The sequence below is a fragment of the Siphateles boraxobius genome, unplaced genomic scaffold (genome assembly GCF_051911475.1).
Source record: "Siphateles boraxobius isolate OS27281-9 unplaced genomic scaffold, OSU_SipBor_1 48, whole genome shotgun sequence".
In the NCBI taxonomy this organism is placed as follows: Eukaryota; Metazoa; Chordata; class Actinopteri; order Cypriniformes; family Leuciscidae; genus Siphateles; species Siphateles boraxobius.
This window is the reverse complement of record NW_027509119.1, coordinates 7,324,349-7,345,134: the sequence shown is the minus strand read 5'-3', so window position 1 is coordinate 7,345,134 and position 20,786 is coordinate 7,324,349. Positions and strand designations below refer to the sequence as shown.

At 38.9% G+C, this 20,786-nt stretch overlaps 1 protein-coding gene across 7 annotated transcripts in view; it reads left to right on the top strand.

Moving 5' to 3' along the window:
• The window catches only part of pmfbp1 (polyamine modulated factor 1 binding protein 1), a 261,062-nt gene that overhangs the window by 68,085 nt on the left and 172,191 nt on the right, over positions 1–20,786 (top strand). For 5 of the 7 annotated variants that reach the window (XM_077201843.1, XM_077201841.1, XM_077201840.1 and 2 more), the window contains exon 3: positions 7,286–7,432. The exons of the other annotated variants lie outside the window; for them this stretch is intronic. In XM_077201843.1, coding sequence (XP_077057958.1) covers positions 7,286–7,432 — 147 coding nt within the window. The remainder of the gene's footprint in view (positions 1–7,285; positions 7,433–20,786) is intronic. 7 annotated transcript variants of the gene reach the window in all.

The window sequence follows — 20,786 nt, the reverse complement described above, 5'->3', positions numbered from 1 at the left end:
GTAGCCCAACTCTAACTTCAATTCTAAACTTAATCCTAAAATTTGATTTTTGGTTTATAGCGGAGGTAGCCAGCCCTACTCCTGGAGGGCTACTACCGTCCTGCAGAGGTCAGTTCCATTCCTAATCAAACACATTTTATCCAGCTGATCAAAGTGTTCAGGATTGCTTGAAAAGTAACAGGGAGGTATGTTGGAGCAGGTTTGGAAATGAAGTCTACAGGAGGGTAGCTACCACAGGTTTATAGGAATATTTAAAAAAAAAAAACAAGTCAGACCCAGTGAAGTCTTATATGTTAGAGGTCGAGCAATATGGGTCTAGATATTGTAAATATTTAGTTTTGCTTCATCCAGTTTCATACAGTGGGTATCCACTGTCCTCTTTAGCTTGCTTCAGATGAATGGCATGGCAAATCAGACTCGAGAGTTTTAGTAATTGGCCTATGTGGAGGACTTTGCTGGCAATGGTTTTAAACCAGGGAAGCACTGGTTAATGGGTAGTGATGCAGCATTAAAAGGTTGACCACACCTGATGCAAAATGGAACCTGGGAGTCACTGTCCCAATTTTAGCAAATCCCTGCTGCCTCATTGCCTCCTGAAGTGGCCTTGTTCTGCTCACATTTATTAATGGTCGACTAGAGGATTTATTTTATTATTGGCTTTATTTCTTTTTCTGCATGTTTTTTGTCTGGCTATCATTTATAATTTCCCAAACTGCGTCCATTGCATCAGCTTGATTTAGATGGATCTGATGGTGCCAGAGTGTTTTTTATGGTAAATAGCTTGTGTTTCAATGTCAAGGCATTAACAGTATTGTGCCTGGTATAGCCTATTTTCATTTGCTGACTTTTACAGCCCCAGAACATAGTCATTGTGTCCTACCCCACCCCCACCCCATATTTCCCTCTCTCTATAGCTTTGATGTGTGCTATCAGTAAGCCACATCAGTAACAACCCTCTGCACCCCAAACCACTCCATGTCAGCACCTTTTGATGTAGCCTATGTGCACATCCAAATAGAATTTTTAACAAGCTGCCATTATCATTTTGATTTCTACCTGAATGAAAAGAGTGACCTCTGGCATTTGTGCGGAGAGTGAGGTGGAGGAGGCAGTGCAGGCAAATATGGCTCATTGACATAAAGTCCAATGTTGTGTGTGCCATTTCTGAGATTGTAGCATAGGAGTGAAAAGAGATGACAGACTCACAGATAAGGCCTCTATAGTTCTGGGTTTACTCAGAGGGGCTAAGCTGACATGTGAGGAGTTTCTGAATGTTTTAGCCAAGGAGGTGACAAGTCATTTTATGTAGATGGTCTTAGAACAACTCTCCTATTAACCAGTCAGAGGGTTTGGCTTGGGTTCATTTTAGGGCCGGGGTTGAGACATCAAAATTTGATATCTAGCAAACATTTCACTTCTGGTTGTAGTTTATGGTAAGTTTTGGGTCAAACTAAATATTTTTATCCTGAAAACATCTTAGAGCACCCTAGAGCAGGAATAGGCAATGTCCTGGTGTGCCACTTTCCTGCAGAGTTTAGCTCCAACCCTAATCAGACACACCTGAACAAGCTATTCAATGTCTTCAGGATTACTAAAGACAGACATACACTGTGCGATTTCAGCAAGGTTACCGACTCTCACTGTACGAGTAGATCGCATGTGATGTAATGGCAAAGTTTAGGATTTATGTGCTCACAATATACGGTCTGATCGTCGAGCTGCGACTTGACTGCTCACACTATTCCTGTGAAATAAGGTCAAAATAAACCCCTGTGCCGGCTTGCGCCGATATACCATGATATTATGTATCCAGTCAAAGGCATCAGGATTTAGCATTTCCATTATATATATTAAGGGTATGCCTACTTTTATTATAAAAAATACATTACAATTAATTAGCCCCGCAATAATTTCATAGCGGATGGGAAATGGGAAAATTTACAATACTGCGACATGGAAATTTTTCTGTATCACCAATTGCCAAATGATGGACAACGGTTCACAGTACCTGTGATAGTAACATTAAGTAAATATTAAATAAATGAGTAAATAAAGTGAAAGTGAAAAGTGAAACAAGTAAATTAATGATCGTGGGTAATATGTTTTATTCATTTTTTCAACACAAACTGGAGGTAAGCAACAGTTTGCTAAATTGCAGTTAGTTTGATAGCTACTGAACTTAAAGATCTCCCTCTTTTCGTTTCGTTTCACTTGCATTAAAGGGATAGTTCACCCAAAAGTTAAAATTATGTCAGTATTTACTCACCCTCACGTTGTTCCAACCCCGTAAGACCTTCGTTCATCTTCGGAACACGAATTAAGATATTTTTTAGGAAATCTGAGAGCTGGATCACTCCTCCATACTCCTCCATAGGCTTCAAAAGGATTTTAACTTGCCAGCTTCGAAAAGTTATTAAAGACATCGTTAAAATAGTCCAACTGACTACAGTGGCTCAATCTTAAGGTTATCAAGCGACGAGAATACTTTTTGTGCGCAAAAACAAACAAAAATAACGACTTTATTTCAACTATATATTTCCTTCTCTGTTGGCCTCTAGTCAGTTAACTTAGTGTAATAGCGTAGAGCTACGTCACATGTAGGCTCACTATTGGCTGACGCTGGTCATGTGGGTGATGCGTGTGATAAAACAGAAGCTCTACGCTTTTACACTAGTGAACTGACTCGAGGCCCACAGAGAAGGACATGAATAGTTGAAATAAAGTCGTTATTTTTTTTTTTTTGCGCACAAAAAGTAATCTCGTTGTTTGATAAACTTAAGATTGAGCCACTGTAGTCACTTGGACTATTTTAACGATGTCTGTAATAACTTTTCGGGGCCTGCAAGTTCAATCCCTCAAGAAGCCTATGGAGGAGTATGGAGGAGTGATCCAGCTCTCAGATTTCATCAAAAATATTTTAATTCGTGTTCCGAAGTTGAACGAAGGTCTTACGGGGTTGGAACAACATGAGGGTGAAATGTTGAGGGGGAAAAAAAACAGGAAGTTTAGAGCAATCGGTTTGTAGCTCTGCTTCAACTGAGCGATACCCTCAGGAGGGGCGACCAAAATTTCTGCCATGCCAGAAATTCTTCCAACCATCCGATTGCCGATCGGGAGAGGTTTATCACCTCTCGTTTCCCCCTGTACACTGCACAACAAATGACGCTGGACAAAGCTGAAAATCGGCCCGGATCAAAAAAAGAGTAGAACGAGTTAGGGTTCGGCTCAAAATCGGACAAAATCACACATTGTATGCCCAGCCTAAGGCCCTGTCCCAAATGGCACCCTAAGCCCTCACTGTCTTACGAGTCCGCACTTTGTGACATAATGCCTCTTTGACATTCGGGAAGAAGTCTACTGACCCGCTTCAGTGCTGGCAAAAGTGCGCATTGAGGGCACATATCTACCACAAAAGGGGGCACTCGCGAGCACTCTTCTGAAACCTTAAACGACAAATGAGACACCCACAGGTCTTGTGGACTTAACAGACACATTCTCGCGCCAGCCATTTCAGGGTTGGAGCTAAACTCTGGGACCAACGTTGCCTATCCCTGCCCTAGACCTGGACTAACTTGTAAAATACACACTTTGGCCTGATTTTGATGAACGTTTAACTGTTGGGGAAAAACATCTCATGTGTAACATTATTTTAGATCCGTGCGGTACAGTAGGTCTGAATATAATAGGCTGTCTGTTTCATTCATTTTAATCAAACAATTGTGGTATCATGGACAAAAAGTTGAATATATATTTTTCATATAGATATTTGGTTTTGACTTGGTGTGTGCCAAATTTGGTGTTATTACCAGGGATTTTATTATTTATTTTAAGTGTTATTTTTAAGATTTTAAGGCTAGATGATTTTGTTTTGGAACCTTCAGAAAACGTTAAGTCTATTTTTCTCAAAACTGACTATCGACAATAATAATAACTTATTTTTGAAAATATGCTCATTGCGACTCTTTTAGCCAACACGGGTCACATATTTTACTGTATTAGAAAATCAGTTAAATACATAAAATCACTTTAACAAAAGGGTTATCATAATCTCTAAACATAAATTTCATGGTATAGCTCACTTTGCATTTATCAAAGGTTGGTGTATCATGTTGTGCACGTTTGTTTATTGTGATTTGTCCATACTCTCTCCTTGTTGGAGGTGAGATAAATAGGACATAATGTAATTCTGTACAAAAAAGGCTATTTGTAACAGCCGATTAAAAATAAATCCCATGACCCTAGCCGGACAAAGCGCTTCTCTTCTTTTCTTTTTTTCTCTCTCCCTCCATTTATTTTTTTCTTTTCTGCTCCGCAGACAAAGTTGCAATTAGCATGCTAATGCCGAGATCTGAACCTCAAAAGCTATAGAGTCAGTTGGAGGCTTTTCAGGGTGTCTGGAGATAACAAAGGACCTTTTACAAAAAAAAAAAAAAAAAAAAAAAAAAACTAGATGAAACACTGCCATTTATTCTGAAAGGCTTGATTTCCTCAAGATATGGATGTTTGGCTCCTTTTAATCCTTTTCCTCAATATGCTATTGAAGTTGTGTGTTTATGGCTTGTTGTGGTTAATTAAGTTGCATACACTTTACCATTCTCCTTTGGGTAGATACAGTGGATCATCCAGTGTTTTTTAATGCTGTTGGGTGTATTTTACAGTTTGGAGTGGTTCATTTAGGACTCCTACCAGGTTTGTCTTTTCAAAGAATTGAAGGATCAAAGGGTCTCCTAATGCAGAGGTGCTGGGGACCAGCTAAGACCTGTGGTTCAAAGATGGATGGTCTTAGCGTTAGCTTAGAAATAATGAAGAGTGCATAATAAGCCTATTAAATGGACCTTGGAGTCCAGACCCCAGTGCCCATAGTACAAGAAACAAAGAAAAGTGTACAGTGCTGCAGTTGAGAAAGAAAATAGACGTTCTCCTTAATTATGCAGTCAAAGGGAAAAAATTGTGTGAAAAGTGGCCCCAATAGTATTAGGGGCTCCTGTGATCAAAGCACCCGAGGCCTGGTCTTTGCTGAGCCCATTATTTTTTTTAATAATTCAACAGCCCGTCCAAACCTGTATGACTTACTTTTTGTGAAATACAAAAAAAACATTTTGAATAATATCTTATGCTTTTAGTCCATACATGGTCCATACAAAAAACAGCTGAAATGATCTTTAAAACAGAAAAAAAAAGTAATATTCACTGCAAATTAATGTAAGCACAATGATATATGTAATAGAAGTATGTTAACAGGAAAGAAGTGTACTTTGTTTGCTGCTCTTTTGTTGTTTTTTTCTCCTATGTTTTAAAACATTGTTTTGTATTTTTATTTAGGCCTACTTTTTTTCCATGTTCGAAATAAAGATTTCAAATTCAAAGATAAATCATCATTTTGAAGTATTGTGCCATAAGCTACAGGGAAATTCTTCAAAATGTATGATTCATTTTCAGTTTTCGCTCATGTTTCAGTTAATATCTGTAACCTTCACTTCTTCATACGTCATGCATCACGATTTGCTGAGGATTTCATACGTCAATCTAAACACAATTAAATCTTGATCAGATCATTGAACAGTTTACATAACAGCCCTTATGTTTATTGCTCTCAAATGAGTTCACTCGCTTAGCAATAGCAACATCAGATGTTCAATCTGATAGAATACAGTGCCTGGAGAAATTGATTTCCTAACCCTTCTGTATCACAATCTAATTTATCGGTGCACATTTTCAGATGTTCATTAAAACATCTTTATGTGTGTTATCTAAGATTTTCCTCGCTGATGTGCCCACTTATGCTCTCTATGATATGAGATCGACCTCTTCAGTGCATACACTCATTTAGACTTTGAACTTTTGACCTTTTTACAGGGTACTATAAGTAGTTCACAGTGAGATTGTTGCTTCCAAGGTGAATCCTATTGTGTCATCTCACTTCTTCTACACCTCTCACTGTATCCCATATTGTAAACCACAATTGCATAGGCCAATTTAGCAGTAGAAAATGGATTCATACAATCCCTGGGGTTCACTTACAAGCACCACCATGACACACTCTTTCTGCCAAGCAATTCCACACGGTTGATATGTAAAATGTCACAGAATGGTGCAGTATCTCTCTCAGAGCTTTGTGAAGGTGTTGATGTCCCTCGTTGACATAGTTTTCTATTCTTCCAATGGACCATCTCTGTCATGTACATTCTACCGGTAAAAAGTTCGAAATACTTGAAAGAAGTCTCTTAAGCTCACCAAAGGCTGCATTTATTTAGTCAGTAAGATCATTACAGCATCTAAAATTGAGTATGCGAAAAACAATACACCAAAAGATTAGTACAGTATGTTCGAATACGTAGTATTCGAAAAACAGTGGATTGATGATGCTAGGTCACTTGACAGTAACAACATGGCGGAATTTAATTCATACTACCTATATTCATCCTATATAAAACTTATTTTTTTATATTTTAATTCAAATATAGTACGCGATTTCAGTTGCAGCGCATATGACACTGAACACTGGAGTAATGATGCAGAAAATTTTGCTTTGCCAGCACAGGACTAAATAAAAATAGAAAACAGTTCTTTTAAAATGTAATCATATTTCACAATATTACATTTTTCCTGTATTTCTGATCAAATAAAGAGCATAAGAGTAATAAGAGACTTCTCCATTAATTACAAACTTTAATTATATCAGTAATGAGAAAAGGCCGCAAATGACCCATTTGTTCTGTACATTATTGTAGCAGATATGTAAAATATTTTTTTTAAAAATTTAAATTTCTTTCTTAATCACATTATTTTGTGCTTTTTCTCTTAGGCTTGTCAGAGCCATGGCACAGTATGTAGTGCACGTTAACAAAACATCAAGCTCATGCAGGTTCAAATCTGGTCTGTCCATGATTTTCCTCCTCCATTTTCCTGTTTTTTTTTGTTTTGTTTTTTGTCGTAAACTGTAAAATAAACAAATACTAAAAAAATTGGCCTCTAACATAGTTATTATTGTGGTGGGTAGTTTTATGACATCTGTCATTGTGAACACAAAATCTGATTACCTGCATTAGCAAGATGGCATGACATGGACATTGTTTGGACATTTGTTGGTGACTCTCGTACTTATCATGTACATGCTTGTTAGGCTGAACATGTCCCTGCAGCAGTCACTACATAACATCTTACAGTGGCCAGGTGTTTGTTTTGACATTCTTAATATTTAATATCATCACTAATAACCATCCAACTCAACACATAACTATCATGGACAACGGTCTATTGACATGGCAGCGGTCATGTGTTGTAGGTGGAGGAGCGAGAGGCTCTGATCCTGGAACTGCAGGATGTCATCACTGAGCTACACCTGGAGATGTCTCTGAAAGAACAGCACGAGCTCCAGCAGCTTCAACAGCTGCTTCAGCTGGAGACCAGAGTCAAAGAGCTTCAAGAGCAGGTAGAAGACACACTACAGACTTTTCCAGGCCTATCTGGACGTGGATTTCTCTTATTTTAATCCCATATTCTCCATGTGAAATGTGCCTTCCCTACCACTCAAAAGTTTGGGATTGGTAATGCTCACCATTTATAAAAAAAAAAAAAAAAAAAAAAAAATATATATATACATATATATATAAAAACATTATCAGTTTAAAATAGCTATTTTCTATTTTCATACATTTTTTATGTATCTGGGATGGCAAAACAGAATTTTCACATGATCCTTCAGAAATCCTGCTCAAGCAACATTTCTTATTATCAGTGTTGAAAAAAGTGCTACTTAATATTCTTTGCATGATTCTTTGATGAATTGAAACAGCATTTATTAAAACAGATATCTTTTGTAACATTATCTTAATATCTTTTGAACTTACCAATGAATCATGAATTATATGCAAGCATTTTCACAATCAGAGGGAAAATGAAGATTGCATGACATCGCAATGAATGGAAATTAAAAAATGAGTTCATATGTATATTGCGGGCAGTTCAAACTCTCCCACATTCCAAATAAGATCCCATCATCAAGTAGAAAATGTTTTTGATATATTTTTCTGTATTCTTTAATGAACAGCATTTATGAACTAAACTACTACATATTTTTTCTAGGGGTGTGAAACGATTAATCTCGATTAATCGCATCCAAAATAAAAGTTTGTGATTAAATAATATATGTATATGTGTGTGTACTGTGTATAATTATGTTGTATATATAAATATACACACATACATGTATATATTTAAGATTTTTATTTATTTATATATAAAATATTTATGTATGTACATAATACAAATTATATATATATATATATATATATATATATATATATATATATATATACAGTATAAGCAAATATTTCTTAAATATATACATGCATGTGTGTGTATTTATATATACAAAATACTTATACACAGTACACACACATATATTATGTAAACACAAACTTTTATTTTGGATGCGATTAATCGCGATTAATCGTTTCACAGCCCTAATTTTTTTCGTAACAATGTAAAAGTCTTAGTGTCACTTTTGATAAATTTAATGTATCATTGTGGAATGAAAGTATAATTTTTAAAGGGGTGGTATAATGTCCTTTTCACCAGATGTAAAATAAGTATTTAATGTCCCCAGAGTGTGTATGTGAAGTTTTAGCTCAAAATACCCCACAGATATTTTTATATAGCATGTTAAAATTGTCACTTTTTGAGGGTGAGCAAAAACGCACCGTTTTTTGTGTCTGTCCCTTTAAATGCAAATGAGCTGCTGCTCCCGGCACAGAGGGTGGAGCTTCAACAGTTTGTGTCCTTTTACCTCACACAGACATGCACTGAACATTTCAAAAACTTTAAGGCTTTATGTTCAAACCAGAGTCAGAAAATGATGGAGAGACTCAAGTAAAAGTGACAACATGTAGCATATTCTGTCATGATAATCTGTTAATCGCATTCCCGGGGGAGGGTTTATGCAAATTGTAGGGTTTGTGATGTCACTATCCCGGGAGGAATGTTGTGTAGTCCCTACCAGCCGTTTGTTGTAGTCCTTAAAAAGCAACTTTGAGCGTTGTAACTTTGCAGATGCTTATGCTCAAACAGCAACATTACACAGTAACTAAATACTGGAAATGGTAGAGTGAATTTGCATCATATTTTTTCATCAAATTTTCTTAGTCTATAAATGTTCTTCATTTAGTCCACATCCCTGAGTGAGGGAGCAACAAATTTAGTGTGCTGAGCATCTCATCGACTTTTTAGGATGTTCGGTGTGAGAACAGAAACACTGCAGGAATGAAGCTGTAGAGCAAACCATTCAATCAGCTCAATGTTCCCCTTCAGCCCAGATGACTGGATGAAAGATTGGCATGTCAGGTTTTGATTGAAGAAGTTTTTCACATGCATAATACTTGTTAAAACTACAGCAGGCATTCTCTACTACTCACTGATTTACAAATAAACCTGTGAAGATGGGAAACCTGAAGGGTTTTTACTAGTGTTGCCAAAAGTATCTACTTCGAAGTACCAAGTCGCTACTGAAATTTAAAACATGTGACGATACCCTCTAGCATTTTGAGCGCTGTGGATTCTTAAACGGATTCTTAAACACCTCTGATTGGCCATTGTGTTGACGCGCTCAACATATACACAAAACATCTATGTCTGTGATTGGCTACAATGATCAACAATGACATCTTCGACGCTCTTCACCGAGCGCTTACATAGATACACACAGGAGCGTTTAAAATAAGTTGTCTTATCAGTGAATCCTTAATATATCCACTGATGGACGGATCCGCTGATAGACGCAGCTTTCAAACGCTCCCGTTTGTATCTGTGTAAGCACTCGATGAAGAGTGTCAAAGACAACATGTTTTTGAAGCGTTTATCATTGAAGCCAATCCCAGAAATATATGTTGAGCGAGTCAACACAATGGCCAATCAGAGACATACTGTATATGTTGAGCGTGTCAACACAATGGCCAATCAGAAGTGTTTAAAAATCCGTTTAACAGCGCTCAAAATGCTTGTGGGAAATGCTGGTATCGTCACATTTTTAAGTTTCAGTACCTACCGAACTCTATTTTTTACTATCACAACAACATTTTTGTACATAAAAACATTGACAGTATTTGCTTTTAAGATCTTGAATGTTGACTCAAGATTAACTTTATGGTTGAACTTGTTGAAAGTTTTTTTTTTATGTTAAAAATAAAATATTTGCCTAGTTTATTGGTCATTGGCTACTGTTAGTATGCCATTCATGGGTTTATCTCCCCTAAAGTATAAACACTGTGTTGCCCGAGCATCATGCAAATATTGAGTGCTTCTCTCAGATCTGCCAATCTCTTTCCAGATCAACTATACCCATGACAGATTCGTTAAAATGGAAAAGAGATTCAGCTTCTGTTACAGAAGTTCAAGCCAGAATTTGCTGCATTTAGACCTTCAAAGGTCATTGACATGTCAAAGCGAACAGGGAATTGCGAATCTAGGCTCTGCAATGGACTCTTCTGTTCAGAAAGACAAATGTATCAGTTTATAATGTTAACTTTGATGTATGTAGACAGCCTCAAACTGTTCTGATGCATCAGTGCAGATATGTTGAATGGGTTTATTATAAGCTCGTGTTAACTCTCGACTTAATTGTTTACTTATGACACATATCAACACATCTAAAAGTATTCCTAAGATGGTGGACCGTTTATTGAAAGTAGTCTACTTTTATCTGTTTGTGATGTTTGAATTGGTAGAGGAGCGAAAGGGGTGCTTTCAAGGTTGGTTAATTATTTTTTTTTGTAATTCCACTTGGAACCACTAGTATTGCAGACACTACATACTTCACTTTTTCATAACTCTCTGTTTGTCCTTTGTCCTTCAGAGGGACAAACTAAACTAAGTTCGTTTTTTCTCTTTTCAGGTACATGGTTCAGACGAGACTAGAATAGAACTGGCTGAGAGCAACAGCGACATGCTGAATGTTATAAGCGTTTGTTTACGAGTGTGTGTGTTCACACCTCACTCACACTTAACCGTATGTCAGCATGGTTCCTATTACAAATCAAACGTGTTGAAAAAGGTGTTGGAGTTAAATGAATATCATGAAGGTTTTAATTATTTTAAATACTAAACAAGATTATCTGTGTTCATACAGAATTGGAAATTTGCATCTTCAGCGAAATCTTGATGGAGAGTGTATGTGAACCCAAGTTCTTTTGTGCTCTCACGTCAACTGATTGTGCAGTCATATATAATACAAGGCAATAAAACTATTTTGTTTTGTAGTACAAGTAATGTAGTGCATTATCCTGGCTGTATGTTGTTTAGGGAGCATTGTAACAACCTGGTACATTAAATATAAAAGTTAATGGTACATAAGATTTGTGAACCGCTTCATATGCAGTTCATCCAATCAGAGATCAAAACAGAGATCTGTTTATTATAGAACATGAATTAAAGTAAATGTACCATTGGATTAGAATAGCCATTATACAGTAAGTTACGCAATGATCGGTGTTCATCTTTATTATTTTACTGCATTTTCAGTACAATCTTGATGGTGAGATTCTCTTTTGGTTTGATTTGTCTAGAGCAATTAAAAATACTATTTGGCCTGTCTGAAAGATTCCAAATAACTCTTCTCTGAAATGTAATTTATAGCATTTTTAATTTATTTATTCTATACATTATGGGTGGGAATATGCATAGAATTATATGCAGATGCTGTTATGCATGAAAATTGGCGTTGTAAGCTTGTTACGCTCCGTCTAGGGGAAAGGGTGCAACATGAAAGACTACAATGATAAATTATACATTTATTGACTTAATTTGAGACTTCTGATTCAGGAGCTGACTGGGCCAAAATAACAAACAAAACTTCCTTATTTTTAAACCTCTTTCCTAAACCCTGAGCAATCTTCCGTTGACTGGGTTTTATAAAGGGATTTTTTGCGCGGTACTCACTTTTGTGCGTACGCAAAATGTACCTTTTGTGGGTAGGCACACTTTTAGGATGAAATCTACAGAAAGTTTTATACATGAGGCCCCAGTGCAGTTAATTTGTCTTGGTTTCAAGTGCACATATGAAAACCCCCAACCCTATTGAGTGATTGGAGGATCAGCGAGAGTGTGTGTGGAGCTGTTCTGATGAAGCTGAAGCAGGAGCTGAATGGAACCAGTGTCCCTCCTCCGTCCACTGACATCTTCATGAATCTGGCTGAAAGCCCAGAGACACTGGGAGTCAGATAACTCTAATGAATTGTAATATTGTGCAATTTTAATCAGGCACTAATTTGGTATAATTATCTTATAATTTCTGGATAGGATTAGATGGCAATTAAATCCATGACAGAGAAATGGGAAAGAGGTCAGATGTGGAGCGAATAGATAGACAGTGACGAAGTCCATTTTGTTTTTGTCTAACACGAAAATTGTTCTAGGAGAAAAAAAGTGATTTTTCGTCAGTCGGTTATTGGATTTGGTATGGTTGGATGCAGTGATTCAGGATGTAATTATGCATGTTGTTTCATGTTATTAGGTGACGTCTGGAGCCGAGAGATTTTTTTTTTCTTTCGTCTGAGGTTTGTGACCCTCAAGTAAAATCAAATATCAAGGGTCTTAAGGTGGTTTGAGACAGTGTAGGTGATTGATTTGGCTGTTTTTAAAAGCTTGAGAGTGTCTCTTTCTGTTCATTGTGGAATAGAGTGGTTTCTGGATTTGTTTGGCAGAGGTGAAATGTCAGGCGACAGACAAGTCAATGACAAATGAAAGTGTCCCCGATCAAGAAAAAATTAATTTAAAAAGTACTCGGAAATGTACTTTTTGGATTCAGTTTGATCCCATGTGGTTTAAAAAAACTTTTATACCATTTTCAAGAAAAGTTTTGATTTAATGACTCTAAAAATGAGTAACCATCAGATAAAAAGTAGTAACATATTTCCCTTACACCATGAATACACAAGTCTTTTTAGAATATATTTTTCTATGTAAAAAAAAAAAGTGTATTTACAAGTATCATGCATTGATTTGTAATAAATATCATTATGTTTTTGGGAAGTCACACCACATGACATTTTGCACCCTGACCCCAAATTTTGCACCATTGCCAAGAAAATCAAATAATCATATATATTAAGAGACTTTTAACCAACACAGTCATGAGAGTCTGCAGGGGTCCTGTCTGTGATATAATTTGCTGTTTTATGTTTTTATGATTTGGTGGACAAAAGTTTTTCAAATATTAACAAGCAATTTTACTAAAATAGTATTTTATTTTTCTTAGAAATAGTAATGAAATATTATGCAGAGTTACTTAATGTTTTATTTAAAATAATCATTCTTTTAATATTTTTAATATTTTATTAGTTATTTATCCTGACATTTTCTTCTTTTCCTGTCCCATTTTATTAAAATGAAAAACAAGTATTTTTTGTAAGTATTTATGTCATTGAGTAATGTTTAAAAAAAAAATGAATATAAAAATGAATAGATCTGGAAAAAAATTGTCACACCATTGATCCTTTATTAGAGCTTAAATATGGGTAGTTTTGTCACACAAATCAATCACGCCAAATGAAAGCTTGGAACATAGCTCTCGATTTGTATAGGCTACTTCGCTGGTGCTTTATTTATTATAAATACAGACTTTATAGAAATATTCTTTTTTTTTGTGAACCAGTTCTATATTTAGAGAAACTGTGGCGGTTTGTAAAGGATGCAGTTTTATTCCTGTGGTGCCGATGGGCAAGGTAAGTAGAAGGGGAAGGTTATCTGTGTCAAACCACTTGCTCTTACTGCCCACTCTTTGGGTATTTCCCATCTACCCCAGGGGCTGTCAGTATCCTTACCCTTGCCTTCTATCTCCCTACTTTGCTCTTCTCCTCTTTCCTACCCATCATTCTTGCCCTCACTGTAGCGGAAACGCATTGCAAAGGAGAGCCAAAGTCACACAACATTAGTTTGGTAGTAGCTGCAGCAACAGAAAACCATTACTCTTCCCTGACAGTATCAAAGAGAACACTGGAGCAGGGGTGCGGCCGGTCCCTCTCCCTCTCCCTTCCTCAGCTACACGCTGCTCGCAGGAAATTGCCTCATACTTCAGTGCGCAGGAGGTGACACACTGGTGACAACCACGCATGTGTCACTTTCAGGGCCTGGGTGGGAGCAGCCTCCCAATTCTGAGACAAGTGCTGCCCTGGGAGTTGCATGAGGCTAGTGCCTTGGAGGGCTGCAGTCTTGGGTTTGAAGCTTTGTAATGCTAGCGGGGCTCTGTCGCTGGATTCCATACGAAGGTCAATACAGAGTTGAAGAGTCAAGATTGAAGTGAAGTGCTCCTGGACTTGTTGTGCGACAATCTGAAGTACTCTTCTAAAGGTGAAGCTAAAGAGATGCTAACAGGCATGCTTGCCCTGAGACGCGTGAGCTGAGCTACACACTCAACAGTGAAGAGCTGTTGTGCCTTTGACCCTGTCTTTTAAAGCACTGGGGCACGTTATATCCCGAGATAATACTGTGGTAGACCCCTAAACGGCCCTTGAATGCTTTCCGACATATTCACGTCTACTTTACCTGTTTACACCAGGGTTACTCAAGTTCAGAGGCCACATTTCACAAATCACAATACATATTTGTGCTATCAATCAATTTAAAAAAACAACAACTAATTATTCAAAAATTTTTCAATAATTATTCATGATGAATCAAGATTTTTTTCTCAATTTCTGGGGATGAAGTGAGTAATTATAGCCATTCGACATCACTTTTAACATTTAATAGGCTTTTAAAAAATATGAACTCTTAATTTAAGTGAAGTTAAAACATTCTTCACTTATACCCATTCTAATAAATGTCACATTTAGCTGTATTTGGGGTTAGGTGCCCTTGCTCAAGGGCACCTCTGTCATTTCCTACCGGTATTGAGAATCAAACTTGCAACCTTCGGGTTATCGGTCTGACTCTCTAACCATTAGCCCAGAACTGCCCAATTATATGTAGATTAATCCTTAATAAAGCTTCTTTTTCTATTGTTCTTTGATTACCGTTAATGACACGGATTGCAGCAGGAATATTAGGCTGCTGTCTCTTTAAGACCTGGTTCATGTGTTACGGAACTGACACACATCTTATGTTCTCCCAACTCTTTACATTCATTTAAGACTTTTTAGTTAATTTTAGACTTTGCTTTTGAACTCATTGAAAAATACAAATTTTGTTTATTCAAGCACGATTAGATGAAAAAGAGAACTCAGTATGGTACTAGAACTGAGGAGTCTTTCTGTGCGTGCATTTTGTGTGTGTGCAGTCTCGTTATACTGTGTGGAGAAACCTGTTAGAAATCTGTTTGCATTTCCATGCAACATTAATGTGAATAAATGATGACAGAATTATAATTTTTTGATGAACCATCATTGAATAAACTTTAGGGGGGTTTCTGTCAAATGTTTGTGGGCAAAAAGCTGTTCACGTTGTTGCTGCCCCCCAACCGGGCCCCACATATTCCTCTATTCTACCACTCGACATTAAGCTTCAGACTTCTGGAGGAGCAGGATGTTTATTACTATTCTGCAGCAAGCCTTTGTTACTATTGTCTGCGTTGTCCGTCCTCCTCTCCTTGCAACCCCCATCCTTTAATTTGGCTCAGGGTTGGGGGGATTGCGGCAGGGGCTGGCGCTGTGGCCGCGGCTGTGTGATTAGAGCAAGAGTGCTTCTCAGCAGGACTCTCTGTTTTATATTCATCAAAAGCGCTCGCTTTGATTTGCTCCTCCTTGACGTGTGCCGGCGCAGGCTGTCGCGCCGCTGCTGAGGAAATCATGCGCTTACAATGTCCCAAACCCCTCCTCCTCCCCCAAATCCCTTTCTTAGCCAACCCCCTCACACCACCCTCCCACCCAAAAGACTCCTCTGCCCAGCCCTCAGGCTGCCCTGCCATCTTATTAATTTCTCTATTATTACTAATATCGCTTTTTTCCCTCAGATGGGCTGACTTTCTCCAAGGTCACAGTGGAAGATTTGCTGAGCTGAAACTTTAAATACTCTCCTGTTACTCTCAACCCCACATATATTGCCTTGAATTTAGATATTTGGCATAGTTCATTTCATGATGAAGGTGATGTTTTCTTGCCTCTCTTTGTCTACGTGTCGCAGTCACATTTTAAGAGAGTGCATTCACAAAATATGTATTCATCTGGCTGCTTCTATGTATATTTAGGCATTATTTCTATTAGCCTTGTCTTTTTTTAAAATCATATTTAAATTTATTTTGTAATCATATTTTGCAGCTTTAGACTTTAGTATACATTAAAAGCCTTATTTGGACTGGATTAGTTTTACATGGAGAGGTGGGGTAAAGTAATTATTACCCGAGATTCTCAGTGATTTTAGTCCAGTCCGAATGTGCCATCTCAGTAATCATTATGGACATTATGGGCTTCATTCATGAAACATGAGCAGAACAAATTTTTGTGTAAATCGTTCGTAAAGCCACTCTGACGTATATTTTTGGATTCTCGAAAATGTTAGTTGGTACGACTGAAATTTACACCTGCTCCCTACCACGTCCACGTGTAAGTGGTACGTAAAACATTTGAACGTACTGTGTTCTAATTTAGGCAAACTGCTGACATGTGTGCCATATGACTATGTGCCATAATATTATTTCACGAGTTGATTTGCCCTCTTTTTCTTTTTTTTTTTTTTTACTGTTTAACTTTGAGTAATAGGCAGCCCTCGTCACTGTCACTTTTTACTCAGCTGTCCAATCACAGTGGAGGAGGGGCGGGACAAATGCTACACCGACCAATCATCCTACTTGTACAACGACTGAACAACAATGGAGAAGTTAATATTGGTATTTGCTGCATTTTTATATTCAGTAATATTCTTCATAATGAGATATTACTGTAGTATCACATTACTGCCATAGATATTCTGTATCATTGCAACCACAGTATCTCAGCAAGAAAAAAGCTGCGCTTTCAAGCGCCACCAGCTGGCCGTTTTCAGAAGAGCATCAGGCAAACTTTAGCTGGCTAAAAATGCTTTGGTGAACACACGATAATTGAATATTTTTTGCCAGGCATCTGGCCAATTAGTCTCTTTAGCATTTATGCAATATACTGGAGCCAAACCTGAGAAGGAAGTACAGAAGATTCCACAGAGTTCCTGGACATGTAATTTGCATAGTTGTAACTCATGGGCAGGGATTATGCTAATTATGGATGAGTGTGCATGCGTGCCCTATTTACAAATATTTGGAATTCATTAATGTACACATGTTTAACTATCAAATCTGTGGTATACGAAGCATTTGTGAATCTGGAGGAGAGTTTTCGTAAAGGTCCATTTTACGCGCAAATTACTCAGTTTCATGAATAAGGCCCAATGTCAGTAAAGATTACAGCAACTTTTACCTTCTGTAAAAAGGTCCGGAAAATTATCTCAGATAATACTAATCCCGTGCGATTAGACCTGCTGTAAATATGTAAGTAAATATTCTGTCATTTCCTGTTTAAAAGTAGTTCACGAGCCAATGCACATTGGCGTGCGAGATTTGCATCTCGCGCTCCGCCCCGCAGCGCAGGTATAAATACGGAAGCGGATGCACGCAAAACTTGTTTTTCGCTGAGGAGCTGAGCGGAGCCCGGGGTCAGCGGTGACCCAGCACTAGTGGCGACGGGACTACGTCTCCGTTCCCTCCTTCAGGGAATGAGGGTTACATACGTAACCGAGACGTTCCCTTTCAGTTCGGTCACGTTCGACGTAGTCCGACGTACCATACTGATTGGGATCCCAATTAAAACGCCACCTATACCCCTTTTCCACCAAAAAAGAACGGGTTCGGAACTGGTGCTGGTTCAAAGTTGGTTCGGAGTTGGTTCAACTTGCGAACCTCCTCAGAACCTGTTTGTTTTTCCACTTCTAGAGCGCCCAGCGAACGACGTCGTTACGTCACTGTGTACGTCGCTTTACGTCTCAGCTAGAAACGCTTGCAAGTACTGTACAACATTACTTTGGGATTATCTCTAACTCGTGAACCAAGAAGGCTTTAAAAACAATTGAAATATGTAAGTCTTTTAATCTTTTCCTTTGATATGTAATCTTTTCTGATTAGTTATGTACACCTGTCTTGTCTTTTTTTTTCTCTCCGTTTATTTGTTCTATTTTGTGACTGTTTTCTTCTTTGCTTACATAATGTTTTCAATAAAAAATAAATAAAAAAAAAGCTAGAAACGCTTGCGCCAACTTCAAGCATAACAATTACAATGGCGGACTACATCGTGTTTCTGCAAATGTTTCTCCTGGCTTTGCGGTCAGAAAAGATGTTTAGGACACATCTAAACCCGCCCCCAGCCCCCGACATAAGCATGACGTGGTAAAAGAACGGTTCTCTGGTTCTAGTCCAGCAAAGAGTTGGTGCCGCTTTGGAACCAGTTTTCCTGGCCGAGAACCGGTTCTTTGGCTGTCGAAACACAAAGAACTGGTTCGCGTGCAGGCACCGGCTCCGAACCGGCTCTCAAAACGCTTTGGTGGAAAAGGGGTACTAGTGCTGCCACCTTCCAGTGCCTACGTAAGCCTCCTGAACCCCCCACATTTATTGAGGCAGCGATGGGAAAGGGCTTAGGCCAGGGAAGTCCACTGCTGTTCCTTATGACCCACTCAGATAGACTTGGATAACAATGGCATCCCCTATCCAGTGGGCCAAACTCTGCTTGGAGATAGCCTTTCTCTTCTGCTGGCCTCCATAACAGACGAATAGCTGGCCTGAGGTCCTGAGGCTTTACGTTCTGTCGACGTACAGGCGCAGAGTGCGAACGGGACAGAGAAAAGCCAGGGCTGGGTCCGCCTCCTCCGGGGGCAGTGCTTGCAGGTTCACCACTTGGTTCCAAAAGGGAGTGGTAGGAACCTTGGGCACATATCCAGGCCAGGGTTTCAGGATTACGTGAGAGTTGGCCAGCCCGAATTTCATGCATGATTCGTCGACCATAAATGCGTGCAAGTCCCCTACCCTTTTGATAGAGGCTAAAGCAAGCAGGAGCACTGCTTTTATAGACAGGACTTTTAATTAGCTGCCTGTAATGGCTCAAAGGGAGGTATCTGCAGTGCCTTCAGCACCAGAGCTGAGTCCCAAGAGGGTATAGAGAGTGGGGCAAGGCAGATTCAGTCTCCTCGCTCCCCTCAGGAACCTGGCGATCAGGTCGTGCTTCCCCACGGATCTCCCGTCAACTGCACTGTGATGTGCGACAATAGAGGCAACATACACTTTGTGGGTGGAGGGAGACAGCCCACGCTCCAACCCATCTTGCAGGAAGGAAAACACATTACCGATCGAAGATCTTCATGGGTCTTCTCGGTTAGAAGAACACCATTCCACGAACAGGTTCCGCTTCAGGGCATAAGCATGCCTCGTAGAGGGTACTCTCGCAGAAGTGATGGTGTCTACGACAGCCTGTGGTAGATCACCTAGAACCCCGGCGTCCCGTCCAGGGACCAGACATGAAGTTTCCAGAGCTCTGGACGCGGGTGCCATACGGTGCCCTGTCCCTTAGAGAGAAGGTCCTCCCTCAGAGGAATTGGCCAGGGAGGGGCTGTCGAGAGGAGCATCAGTTCGGGAAACCAGGTCCGGTTGGGACCTGCTCCTCTTCCTCCATGACTTTGCACAGTGTCTGTGCGAGAAGGCTCACTGGGGGAAACGCATACATGCAGAGGCCCTGGGGCCAGCTGTGTGCCAGTGCATCCGTGCCGAGGGTCCCTTCGGTCAGGGAGTAGAACAACTGCAAATGGGACGAGTCCGGGGAGGCAAAAAGATATATCTGTGCGGCCCCGAAGTGGTCCCAAATCAGCTGGGCTGCTGGGGATGGAGTCTCCACTCTGCCGGGGCCACAGGCTGTTCGTCGGTGGCACGATTGAGCAGACCAGGGATATAAGTGGCACAAAGCGACCTCAGATGCTTCTGACTGCAGAGGAGGAGTAATAATATTATTATTATTACTATTAATGATCCCACTAAATCGTTGAACTCAACCCATTCTCTTTGCAAAAACGTGCATGTATCTACATTTTTTTGCAAAACTAAAAAGTCAACAACAACAACATACTTGTACATATACAATTCACTGCAGTCTCCAGGTGAAATTTACACTAGTGGCAGTAAAACGCCAACAACTTTTTTTGTTGATTTTTCAAACTATGATTCCTGGGGCAGAAAACTGATAAAAAAAAAAGGCATGGTTTGTTGCCCAATACTCTCATGACTTCAAAACACTTTTACCTCAGCGCATAATTAATACAATTTGGCATTTGCATCACATAAAATGTATGGCTTTTCTGACATGGTAAACTTGCTTGGTAACTCACCTGATACAGCCCAGCACTTATGATGCGGAGTTCTCAGATACAAGTCCCATTAAAATTTTAGTCACGATAAGAGCTAGGAAGCTTAAATAGCTTGGTTGATTCAGCAAATATGTTTTTTATCTCACGCTTGCTTTTGTTAACACTATCAGTTAGGTTTTGGGTAGGGTTTTAGGGTTAGGGCTTGTGTATGGTACGTTATTTTCAAATATGATAAAGCATAAACCTTTTAGCACCACTCACCGCATATTTCATTTCAGTAGTGCCACGATACATACAACAACCAACATAATAAAGTGTTGCCAAATTCACACTCGTCTGTTTAGAACTAAACTGAACACACTTTTAGCTCCACTCACATTCAAAGTGTTGTAAGACGTGCTAGAAGCAATGAAACTTCACTTGAAATGTCGACAGAAGTGTCACCTAAGGCACGTTTTTCCAGTGAGCCTAAGTTGTTTCAATTGATA